This window comes from Rhinopithecus bieti, unplaced genomic scaffold (assembly GCF_001698545.2).
Source record: "Rhinopithecus bieti isolate Rb0 unplaced genomic scaffold, ASM169854v2 scaffold_53422, whole genome shotgun sequence".
Lineage (NCBI taxonomy): Eukaryota > Metazoa > Chordata > Mammalia > Primates > Cercopithecidae > Rhinopithecus > Rhinopithecus bieti.
Window position 1 is genome coordinate 1,638,253 of NW_016821178.1, and position 12,500 is coordinate 1,650,752.

Consider the following 12,500-nt stretch of genomic DNA (forward strand, 5'->3'; position numbering starts at 1 on the left):
TGAAGGCCGGGCATGGTGGCTCATGCCTGTAATCCCAGCACTTTGGGAGGCCGAGGCGGGCGGATCACTTGAGGTCAGGAGTTCAAGACCAGCCTGGCTAACATGTTTGTGAAACCCTGTCTCTACTAAACATACAAAAATTAGCTGGGCGTGGTGGTGCATGCCTATAATCTCAGCTACTCGGGAGGCTGAGAGAGGGGAATTGCTTGAACCCAAGAAGCAGAGGTTGCAGTGAGCCGAGATTGTGCCACTGCACTCCAGCCTGGGCAACAGAGTGAGACTCTGCCTCAAAAAAAAAAAAAGAAAAGAAAAAGAAAGAGAGAGAGAAGGAAGGAAGGAAGGAAGGAAGGAAGGAAGGAAGGAAGGAAGGAAGGAAGGAAGGAAGGAAGGAAGGAAGGAAGGAAAAAAGAAAGAAAAGAGAAAGAGAAAGAAAGAAATGTGTGGAGAAGTTGCTGGTTTGGTCCCAGTGGGAGGTCTGTGCTGATTCCCGGGTTCCCCCACCTTGCTCCAGGGCACCAAAGCCCAGTTCAGCTGCTTCAACCCCAAGTGCCTCCTGCCTGCCAGCCGGCACTACTGGACCTACCCAGGCTCTCTGACGACTCCCCCGCTCAGCGAGAGTGTCACCTGGATTGTGCTCCGGGAGCCCATCTGCATCTCTGAAAGGCAGGTGAGTCGTCACAGAGGGCCAGATGGAGGGACGTGGCACTCAGGGCTCACCCCAGGCAGTGTGACTCTCCAACTAGCACCCCACAGCCTGTGATCCCACCTTCAAAGTTCCTTCCCATTTTTTACTAATAAATGTATAGATTCTTGGTTGGGAGTTAGCTTGATTGTTAATCACCAGAACCTAGACACTGGCTGGGGGGTGGGGGGGATACCTGGATCCTGGGACCCGCCCCCTGGCTACTGTGTTGGAATCTGAATGCTACATTTGCTGATAAGTCTTAGCTAGATGGGCTTGGAACTAGAACTAGGTGAAGCAGAGCCCAGGCTCTTTAGTGAGTAAGTAAATGAGGGTCCCACAGAGAAGAATGAGTGGGGAAGAATAGAGACAGACCCTAAGGGAAGGAGGAGGGAAGGGTACAGCTGGCTGGGCAGGTATGCCAGATGATGCATCTGGGGTCATAGAGGTCCACAGCACCCCCAATCTGCCCTGAGCATCCCTTCTGCTTCCTCAAGATGGGGAAGTTCCGGAGCCTGCTTTTTACCTCAGAGGATGATGAGAGGATCCACATGGTGAACAACTTCCGGCCACCACAGCCACTGAAGGGCCGCGTGGTGAAGGCCTCCTTCCGGGCCTGAGCTGCCCACCTGCCTAGCTGGCCACTAGGGCACCATCTTCCCAAGGGCTTCCACGTCAGCAGACACCAAACCATCTGAGGCTCCCTCCCTGGGGGGTGCTGGGGACCCTCCTTCAGCCAGTTTGCTCCTTGGTCACCTTGGAGGCTTCTGGATGGGACCCTTGAGTCTGGGGCACCCTTCAGCTGCCCTGGGGACAGGAAAGACAGGAGCTAAGCAGGGTCCAAGCCTGGGGCTGCCTCTGCTCTCCAAGACCCAAAGACCCCTGGGAACCTCCTCTGGTCTTCCCCACTGGCAGTGGCGGCAGCCCCACCTGGAGCACACACTGTGATGGAGGAGACTGAGCTCCCTGGGGCAGGTAGCTGACACTACCAGAGAGACTCAAGCAATAATTAGAGGTGGGCAGAGCTGCCCTCTCGGCATTACCTCTTCTGCAGGCTCTGCCATGCACGCACCTCACTGCCAGGCCATTAAAATCAGCACCCAGCATGCTGGAGGTGATGTGGCCTTCTCCCTCCAGCCACCTGCTGCCACGGGCAGGCCCTGGCTATAGCTTATATAGTATCTCCCCTTGTCCCCACCCAGTCACCAAAGCCACCTACATGACAATCCATCCCTGTTGAATTAATAAATTCATGTATCCATGCAACAAATACCAATTCAGTGCTTGTGTTGTCTCTAGTACCGTCCTAGGCTTTGGGGAGCAATGGTGGTGAGTTAAGCACTACGTGTTGGGAGGGATATGGGTGGTGAACAGGTGAGAGTTACACAAAGGGCAGGGAAGGGACTATGGGAGCAGAGGAGAGGGGGAGACCATCTCACTCAGCAAGGAAATGAAATTCTGGCCAGGCACAGTGGCTCACGCCCACAGTCCCAGAACTTTGGAAAGCCAAAGAAGGTGGATCACTTGAGCTCAGGAGTTTGAGACCAGCCTGGCCAACATGGTGAAACCCCGTCTCCACTAAAAATACAAAAATTAGCTGGGTGGTAGTGGTGCGCACCTGTAATCCCAGCTACTCAGGAGGCTGGGGCAGGAGAATCGCTTGAACCCAGGAGGCAGAGGTTGCAGCCAAAGTCTCACCACTATACCCCAGGCTGGGCGACAGAGCAAGACCCTCTCAAAAAGAAAGAAAGGAAGAAATGAAATTCCAACCAGTATTCCAAATCAGATAGAAGGGAACAGCATGTTTGAGTTCAAAGGAAGGGCAAGTGTGCAGGCTCAGAGGTGAGAGAGAGCCCAGTGTGGTTGTGGGGCTCAAAGGGCTCAGAGGGGCTAGAGCCCTGGGGCAAACCTGTGACCCTGCCCCCAGGCTGACAGGGAGCTACCAAGGGCTTGAGTAGAGGAGGGGCAGGGCCAGGCCTGCAAATGGGGAAGATCCCTGAGGAATGCAGATGGGCAGGTAGGAATGGTGGCAGGGAGCAAGGGGTGGCCTGTGTCCAGGAGGGAGGTGGCAGGGTGGAGGGAGGTAGAAGACACAGGACTGGATGAGAGAGATTTAGGAGGTGGTGCCCAAAATATAGTGTTTGGCTGTCCAGGAAAGACAGGAGTCCAGGGCATATCCCTGAGCAGAAAGTGGAGCCTTCACTTGCTTTGGGAACACTATAGGGAAGCTGGCCACATTGGACATGCAGCATTGTGGGGTCCTGGAAGGAAAATCTAAGGGGGCATGTGCCTTCAGGCCCAGGCCCTGCACACACACAACTCCAAGAGGGGTTTGTTTATTTATTATTTATTTATTTATTTATTTATTTTTGAGATGGAGTCTTGCTCTGTAGCCCAGGCTGGAGTGAGTGGCATGATCTCGGCTCACTGCAACCTCTGCCTTCCAGGTTCAAGCAATTCTCCTGCCTCAGCCTCCGAGTAACTGGGATTATAGGTGTGTGCCACCACACCCAGCCATTTTTTTTTTTTTGAGACGGAGTCTCTCTCTGTCGCCCAGTCTGGAGTGCAGTGGCGTGATCTCCGCTCACTGCAAGCTCCGCCTTCCAGGTTCACGCCATTCTCCTGCCTCAGCCTCCCGAGTAGCTGGGACTATGAGCGCCCACCACCACGCCTGGCTAATTTTTTGTATTTTTTAGTAGAGATGGGGTTTCACTGTGTTAGCCAGGATGGTCTTGATCTCCTGCCCTCGTGATCCGCCCACCTCGGCCTCCCAAAGTGCTGGGATTACAGGTGTGAGCCACTGCGCCCGGCCCTGCAGTGCTTTTTTAAATGTGCATCCTCACCTTAGTCCCTAGTCCAAGTCCAGAGAGTGCCCAAAGGCAAGTTCACAGTTGGGCCTAGAGACCAAGTGTTGATCGTGACCCAGATGAGACAGGGGCAGGAGTAGGAGGCAGACACTGGGGTTGCTAAGGAGTGAGGGGAGGTGAGAAACTGGGACCTCACATGTACAAGTTTAGTCAGGAAGGGGGAGAAAGGGACAGTGGGGCAGGCTGTGGGGAGATGGGAACATCCGAACACCCTTGGGAAAGAGGCCCCACTGCAGGGCCAGGAGGGGCTGGCGATGCATGTCATCTGCTCACTTTGTCCACAGTCCTGTCACTGTCACTATACCAGAAGGGAACTCCCAGGCCACAGGGCACTTTTGGGTCTTAGATTTCTAACTTCGACCTCAGTGATGTGAGGAAGAGAGAGGCTTGCTCTGTGGAGCTCCCTCCCACTCCCATGCTTAGGGCAAACCTGTCTCCAGAGTGGAGAGGAGTGGGGTGTACAGGAGGAGCGGGCCAAATAGAGAGTTACCCTGCAAGCACCCCGGTCTGATCTAGGTAGGGGCCATTTTCTCCCTCCACTTTTGAGGAGATGGTGAGGAGGGAGAGAGAGGTGTCTGGAGGACAGCATTTTCTCAGCTGGGAGGCAGGCAGCTGTGGCAACTGGGAAGCAACGCCAGTAATGTTCCTGTTAAAGCAGGCAAAGGGCCTGAGGCAGATGTCCAGCTCTCCCTGTGATCCAAGAACTGTTGTTACACCCATTTTACAGATGAGGATGATGAGGCTCAGGGAGGTTAGGTAGGCAGGTCACAGAGCAGGATTTGAACCAGGATCTGTCCAGTAACTCTTCTTCTCTATACTAGAGCAACTGGGCTCAAAGGAGGGTGGGATGGGTATGGTGGTGGCCATCTGGAGGTGGCATAATAGCCCCAATGCTGCTAACTGTGCCAGGGACCCTGTCCAGCCTCTCCCAGGGATGGTGGCAACACAGGCCTGGCGCTGCAGAGGACTTGGAAAATGGGAGCTGGTTTTATAATAATTATCCCGAGGCTGCCAAGAATCCTCACTCCCTAAGTCCTTTCCCTTAATTCACTTTTTAAATTTAAAACTATTTTAAAGCTGAAAGTGGCCTCCTTATGTTATAATTACAGCCCCAGATTTGACCCTATTATATCCAAATGGGCTGTCCCAGCTGGATCCCAGCACACCTGGCCTCAGGGGACCCAGGACTGGGTCCTAAGTCCTCATCCAGGACAAGATTTTCTCCTGGAGGTGATGCTGGGGACATTTTGGACACCCAAGACAAGATGAGCTCTACTTGCTCCCAGGACCCCAGAGGGGCCCTCCCTGGGCAGCCAGGGGTGGCCCTTGGATGGATCCAGGCAGGGCTGTGGGCCTGCCAACAGCCACAGCCTGCGGAGTCTGTGCCCAGGCGAGGGTCACAGTCTTCCCTCCAGTGCAGGCTGTGGGCCCCAGAGCAGGTCCCTTCTATGGGGTGGGCCTCAGGACAGGGGATGGCTGTGAAGATCTAATCCCCCTGAAGCTATTTCTGCAGAGGGCTGTCTTCCAACCCCATGGTCACCCTATAGCTGCTGCTGCTGCAGAGGCTTGGGAGTGTCCCCTCACGGCTAGCCCTGGACACACATCCACTGGCGTGCTCATCTGTGGGAAGAGTGATCTGTGACCTGAGCAACAGCTGGAGACAGGGACAGAAATAGGTCTGAGGTGGAGGTTGCAAGATAACCTGACAGTTGATGCCTGGGAGGGAGCCACAGCTGATGTCCGAGCTAAGAGGGATTGGAGCAGGGCAGAAGGCTTTCGGATGCAGTTGGAGCTGGCCTGGGATTGGGAAGAGAGGTCAGACAATGGCCTGAGCATCTTGGGGATCCTCTCACGTCCATGGGTCACAACACCAACTCTGAGGCCACCCTCAAAGGCCAAAGGCCAACTGCTGGTTGGTCAAGACTCGGGGGAGGAGAAGATGTGACTCTTTGAACACAAAATGTTCTGGCATTTGTCCCCTAGCCAGAGGCAAGACCTGGGGCCGTTTGAAGTCTTATCTGCTCACAAATCCAAGGGCCCACTTACCCGGGTCATACCTGGGTTTTGCACCACATGTCACTCAAACCCTCTGAAGCTTATTTCCTCCTCTAAAATGGAAATGACATGTGAGCCATATCTGTAATTTAAAATTTTCTAATAATGATATCAAATGTATAGAAAGAGACATAAGACTGGGTGCAGTGGCTCACATCTGTAATCCTAGCACTTTGGGAGGCCAAGGCAGGAGAATCACTTGAGCCTAGGAGTTCCAGACCATCCTGGGCAACATAGCAAGACCCTGTCTCAAAAAGAAAAATGTAGCCAGGCACCGTGGCTCACGTGTGTAACCCCAGCACTTTGGGAGGCTGAAGTGGGAGGATCACCTGAGGTCAGAAGTTCGAGACCACTCTGGCCAACATGCCCATCTCTACTAAAAATACAAAAATTAGCTGGGCGTGGTGGTGTGTACCTGTAATCCCAGGTACCCCGGAAGCTGAGACAGGAGAATCGCTTGAACCCAGGAGGCAGAGGTTGCAGTGAGCCAAGATTGTGCCACTGCACTCTAGCACGGGTGACAGAGCAAGACTCTGTCTCAAAAAAAGAAAAGAAAAGAAAAGAAAAATGGAAAAAGAAACAAGTCATTTAAATAATGTACTTAATTTAACCCAACTATATCCAAAATATATACATTTTAATCTGTCACTAATATTAATAGAAAAAAACTAATGAAATATTTTACATTCTTTTTTTGTGCTAAGTCTTTGAAAGCTAGTGTGTGTTTTATGCTTACAGTACATTTCTGTGGAGGACAGCCCCATTTCATATGCTCAAAGCCTTATTTGTCAGTATATAGTTACACATCTTTTTTTTCTTTTACTTTTTTTTTTTTTTTGAGACAGAGTTTCGCTCTTGTTGCCCAGGCTGGAGTGCAATGGTGCTATCTCGGCTCACTGCAACCTCTGCCTCCCAGGTTTAAGCAATTCTCCTGCCTCAGCTTCTGGAGTAGCTGGGATTACAGATGCCCACCACCACGCCCGGTTAATTTTTTGTATTTTTAGTAGAGACGTGGTTTCACTATATTGGCCAGGATGGTCTTGAACTCCTGACCTCAGGTGAACCACCTGCTTTAGCCTCCCAAAGTGCTGGGATTGCAGGCATGAGCCACTGCGCCTGGCCTGCACATCTTAAAACAAAACATAAAAAATAAAAAAAAGAAAGAAAAAAAGAAAAAAGCCATATGTGGCTCAGTACGGTGGCACGTGCCTGTAGTCCCAGCTATTCAGGAGGCTGAGGCAAGAGGATTACTTGAGGCCAGAAGTTCAAGGGTATATTGCATGATGATCACTTCTGTGCATAATCACTGCACTCCAACCTGGGCAACACAGTAAGACTCCATTGCTAATTTTAAAAAATAAGAAAAAGGAAAAAAAGCCATATGTGGCCATTGGCTACCAAATTAAACAGTACAGTCCTAAATGGATGTCACTCTGCTGGACAGGTGTCTGAGAAAGCCCTCTGGCTGGGAGTGCAGCCAGGCAAAGTGGCAGGAATGAGTCAGATCTGCTCCCAGCCTCTGTCCTCCACAAGAACAGCCTCAGAACATTTGATGCCAAGTTGGCTCCCTCTGCCAGGGCCTTCCTCCCCCAGGAAACCTCTTTAACCTCACTTCACTCCAGCCTGGCTGGCTCTGCCCCAGGCCACCCTGAAGGGCCTTTCTTGTTCCACTGAGAGAAAGGCCAAGACCCTCAGCAAGGAACTAACTGCAGTGGAGTGTTGGGAGTCAGGGGAGGTGGTAGTCCTGGCTTGATTGAGATTTGATTAGTCTGGGAGAGTTTCCTGCAGGAGGGGCCCAGAGCAAAGAAGCTGGCATCCCAGGAGAGGGGCGGAAGCCTCAGCTGCAGAGAGCATTTATAGACAGAAAAAGAAGGCCTGGCTCTTGCCCAGCCTGTATCAACACAAAGAAGAAGTGGGGCTGAGGAGACAGGGGCTCCCAAGCTGCAGAGATTTCGAATGCCAGGCAGAGGTTTACCCTAACATCCACAGACCATGGGGGTCATTGAGGTCTAAAACAGGGACTGAGGACCTCCTGGGCTGGAGGAAGAGGACTCTTGCTGAGGCTTAGAGAGCACCAGGCATCACTTGGTTTGAATTCACCTTCTAACCCAGGGCTTGAGTGCAAATTCTGGCAAGTGCAATTCATCAACTTCTGCTGCTGCCTCTCCTCAGCCCTGCGGGATGGAATCATGCCTGGACCCTGGCAGTTTCCAGTTTGGCAGTCTGTGAGTGTAACCTACACTCCTCCAGCTGCAACTCAAGTACTTTTGTCTTCTGGGACATAGGAGGGTGAGCACATGGTTCCTTTATTCCTACCAAGAGGCCCTCTTAGACTGGCACTGCGAGAAAGGCATGGGGGCACGTGAGGCCCTGGGGTCACCTGGGCTCCCAGGTGTCCCTCAGGTTTTTGGGAAAAACTTGAATCTCTTTTTCCTCGTCCTCTCTCAGCTCCTGCTCTCAGCATGGATGTCCAGACACAGGAAGCACCAGAGGGCACACAGCCCTGTCTCTCCAGTTACCTAGGCCCCCCAGGGACCTGGAGAGTAGTCCCTTGCTACTACTGATCTTGAGTGTTTAGGAGCAGGGTTTGGAGGTACAACTTCTTCAGCCAGAGGGAGCCATGATAGGGTCAGTATGCCATCTAGGAGCTGGGTGTGGTGGCTCACACCTGTAATCCCAGCACTTTGGGAGGCCAAGACAGGCAGATTCCTTGAGCCCAGGAGTTCAAGATTAGCTTGGGGATTGAAGAGCAAGGCAATAGCAACGACTCTATAAAAAATACCAAAAAATTAGCCAGGCATGGTGACTTGTCCCTGTAGTCCCAGCTCCTCAGGAGGCTGAGGCAGGAGGATTGCTTGAGTCTGGGAGGTCGAGGCTACAGTGAACTATGATCCTGTCACTGTACTCCAGCCTGGGCAACAGAGCAAGACCCTGTCTCAAACAACAACAAAAACAACAACACACAAGCCACCTAGGGAATCCTAGGGCATCTGAGCTAATCCCCTTATATAGATACAATAGCTGAGGCCCAAAGAGGAAACAGAATCTGTTAAAGTCAGTTGGCAGGACAGCCAAGATTTATGACTCTTCACTCTATCCACAGAGCATTATGTAACAGAAAGACCCCTACCATTTGGCCAGGCTCAGTGGCTCACACTGGTAATCCCAGTGCTTTGGGAGGCCAGGGTGGGAGGATCACTTACACCCAGGAATTCAAGACCAGCCTGGCAACATAGCAAGACTCTGTCCCTACCAAAATATAAATAAATAAATAAAATTAAAATTAGCTGATGGTAGCTGTCCATGCATCTGGTCTTAGCTACTCAAGAGGCTGAAGTGAGAGGATAGCTTGAGCTCAGGAGCTCTGAGCTCTGATCACACCATTTCATTCCAGCTTGGGTGACAGAACAAGATGAAAGAAAGAAAGAGAGAAAGAGAGAAAGAGAGAGAGAGGGAAGGAAGGAAGGAAGGAAGGAAGGAAGGAAGGAAGGAAGGAAGGAAGGAAGGAAAAAGAAAGAGAAAGAAAGAGAAGAAAGAGAAGAAAGAAAAAAAGAAAGAAAGAAAGAAAGAAAGAAAGAAGGAAAGAAAGAAAGGAAAGAAAGAGAGAAAGAAACACCCCCTCTCCAAATAACTCCCTGGAAAGAAAGACCCCCTCTCCAAATAACTCCCTGGCAGCCCGTCATAATGTCTGAAATCCTGCCATTGGCACTGCATTGCTCGCAGTTAAGGCATGGCTGCCTGATGAATGCAAGTGCCGCTGCAAAGGCCACAGTCAGTAACACCTTGTCGGGGAACGATGTTACCACCTCCTTTTCAGTCTGCTGTGTGATCGCTTTGCCAGGCCTCAGTTTCCCCATTTGTAAAATGTGTCCATGGGAGTCCTGGAAGGCCTCAGGTAGAACTTGAAGGAGGAGAGAAAGTGGATTCCCTCCCCAGAAGTAGAGTCAGACTTGTGGCCGAGCTGGGGGCAAAACGCACCAGATCTTAGGCTGTGGGTCACCCCATGTGCCTCCTAAACTGAAAGGGGCCATGTGGCTGGGGCAAAATCAGCAAGGGCTAATAACTGGAGGAGCCCCCAAGCTCAGGAGGTTGAGGCTGCACTGAGCCAAGACCGTACCATTGCACTCCAGCCTGGGTAACAGAGGGATACCTTGTCTCAAAAAAAAAAGAAGGGGAGAGGAAGGGAGGGGACAGGAAGGGAGGGGAGGGGAGGGGATGGGAGGAGAGGAAAGGGAAGAGCTAGTTAGGTAGTAGGATATCCTCAAATTGGGTTTGTTTGATGTTTTCGCATGAAAAGATTGAGGTTATTTTGATGGAATATAATTTAAAATGATCCATTTTCAGTGTCATATCAATATCAATAGGCACTTGATTTGTACCTTTTTTGGTGACGTGAAATTTTGATTTTTAATTTTTTATTTGAAAAGAATAATGTACAGAAAAGTACATACCCTCCTTCTTTAATGGTGTTTTTTCCCTTTTTTTTTTTTTTTTTTTTTTTTTTTGAGACAGAGTTCCGCCTTGCTGCCCAGGCGGATGGCATGCGTGACCTTGGGCTCACTGCAACGTTCTCATCTCCCAGGTATCAAGCATTCTCCTGACTTAGCGTGCCTATACTGAGACCACCAGGCCCACCACGACACCCAGCTTTTTTTTTTTTTTTTTTTTTTTTTGAGACGGAGCTCGCTCGTCGCCCGGGCTGGAATAACAGTGGCCGGATCTCAGCCACTGCCAAGCGTCCGCCTCCCGGTTCCCCACCATTCTCCTGCTCACCTCCTGAGAACTGGGACTACAGGCGCCCGCCTCACCTGGCTAGTTTTTTTTTTTGTAGTTTTTAGTAGAGACGGGGTTTCACTGTGTCAGCCAGGATGGTCTCGATCCCCTGACCTCGTGATCCACCTGTCTCGGCCTCCCAAAGTGCTGGGATTACAGGCTTGAGCCACCGCGCCTGGCCGCCACGCCCAGCTAATTGTATTTTTAGTAGGGATGGGGTTTCACCATGTTGACCAGACTGGTCTCGAACTCCTGACCTCAAGTGATCCACCTGCCTTAGCCTCCCAAAGTGCTGGGATTTCAAGCATGAGCCACCGGGCCTGGCCAGTATATACCCTTGATGCACTTTCACAACCTGAACACATCTGTGTAAGTAGGATCCAGATCAACAAAAGTGTATTTCCTGCACCCCAAGCCCCACATGTCCCCACCGAGTTATTACCTCCTCAAAGTAACCATCATCCGGACTTCTAAGAGTATAAATGATATTTGCCTGACTTTGAACTTCCAGTAAATGAAGTCATTCTTTTCAGAAACTTCTTTTATTTCTGGATTTTTTGCTTATGTTTGTGAGATTCTCAGAACCTACTTGTATATTGATAAATTCAATGTCTCCCATTATGAGCCTGAAATGAAATTCAAACTAATCTATGCACACAATTTCAAAAAATCAATTCGATGCCTGAATTGTAATATAAAGGACAGTAATTTATAACATATAATAAAAAATATATATTTAAATGTATATAACTAAAATTGTATTTATATATACAAATCATGTAATTTTTAATGAAAATAGTATTTATGTCAGTATGTAAACGGTGGGGCACAATGACACTAAAGATGTGATGAAGTCTTCTGATGTTTGTACCCATATTGTTTTTCTTCCTTTTTTTTTTTTATTATTTTGAGACAGGGTCTCACTCTGTCATCCAGGCTGGAGTCTGGTGGTGCGATCATAGTTTACTGCAACCTTGACTTCCTGGGCTCAAGCGATCCTCCTGCCTCAGCCTCCCCAGTAGCTGAGGCTAAAGGTGTGCACTACCACGCCTGGCTAATTTTTGTATTTTTTTGTAGAGACAGGGTTTCACCATGTTGCTCAGGCTGGTCTTGAACTCCTGGCCTCAAGTAATTCTCCCACACTGGCCTCCCAAAGTGCTGAGATTACAGACATGAGCCACCACACGCAGCCTGTACCCATATTTTGAAGCTCCATAAATAGCGGCTCCAGATGCATACCAGGCAGAAGAAAGTGAGTATCTTTGCCCCCATGCTGTGAGTTTCCTAGATGATAGTAACTCCTGGTAAAATTCTCAACACAAAGTACCATCTTCCCTCATTTCACATGATAATTGTATTCTTGGAAAATATTCTACATATTAAAACTATGCAAAAATTCCTTTGTGTTTCCAAATAAAACAGAGCAAGGTTGTAGGCTCAAATGATGATAAACAGATTGTTCAACAGATACCTGAAGAGACCTGTTTAAAAAACAAAACAAAACAGGACTAGGCATGGTGGTTCACGCCTGTAATCCTAGCACTTCGGGAGGGCGAGGCGGGCAGATCTCCTGAGGTCAGGAGTTTGAGACCAGCCTGGTCAACGTGGTGAAACCCTGTCTCTACTAAAAATACAAAAATTAGCTGGGTGTGCTGGTGGACATCTGTAATCCCAGCTACTAGGGAGGCTGAGGCAGAAGAATCGCTTGAACCTAGGAGGCGGAGGTTGCAGTGAGCCAAGATTGCACCACTGCACTCCAGCCTGGGCGACAGAGCAAGTCTGTCTCAAAAAACAAAACAAAACAGATTGTTCACCTGTCTGAACATCCAGGTGGGACACTCGAAGGTCAGGAAGGATTCAAACAATCCCTTGTTGTGTGGAACTAGGGAGGACTCCTGGCACCTCTGACCTCCCCAAATGCCAGGGGTCTCCCCAACCATGCAACAACCCCTTCCCCCAGATGCTCTCCAGGATGGTACAAGTCTAGGGGATGGGAGGAGAGGCCACACTTTGGGGAAGAGCACCTCAGGAGGGCAGTGAATAAAGTGTTGGTATTGGTCTGAAGGAGGCGGAGGCCCAGGTGGGAACATTGATAGGGGACTCTGAGGTGCAGCATCCCCATA

The 12,500-nt window shown here is 50.2% G+C and overlaps 1 protein-coding gene across 1 annotated transcript in view; it reads left to right on the forward strand.

The window, feature by feature from the left end:
* The window catches only part of CA7 (carbonic anhydrase 7), a 10,535-nt gene extending 8,581 nt beyond the window's left edge, over positions 1 to 1,954 (forward strand). Inside the window, exons 6-7 of the mRNA XM_017860255.1 lie at positions 512 to 667; positions 1,180 to 1,954. Coding sequence (XP_017715744.1) covers positions 512 to 667; positions 1,180 to 1,302 — 279 coding nt within the window. The 3' untranslated portion in view covers positions 1,303 to 1,954. The remainder of the gene's footprint in view (positions 1 to 511; positions 668 to 1,179) is intronic.
* Positions 1,955 to 12,500: the final 10,546 nt, after the last annotated feature.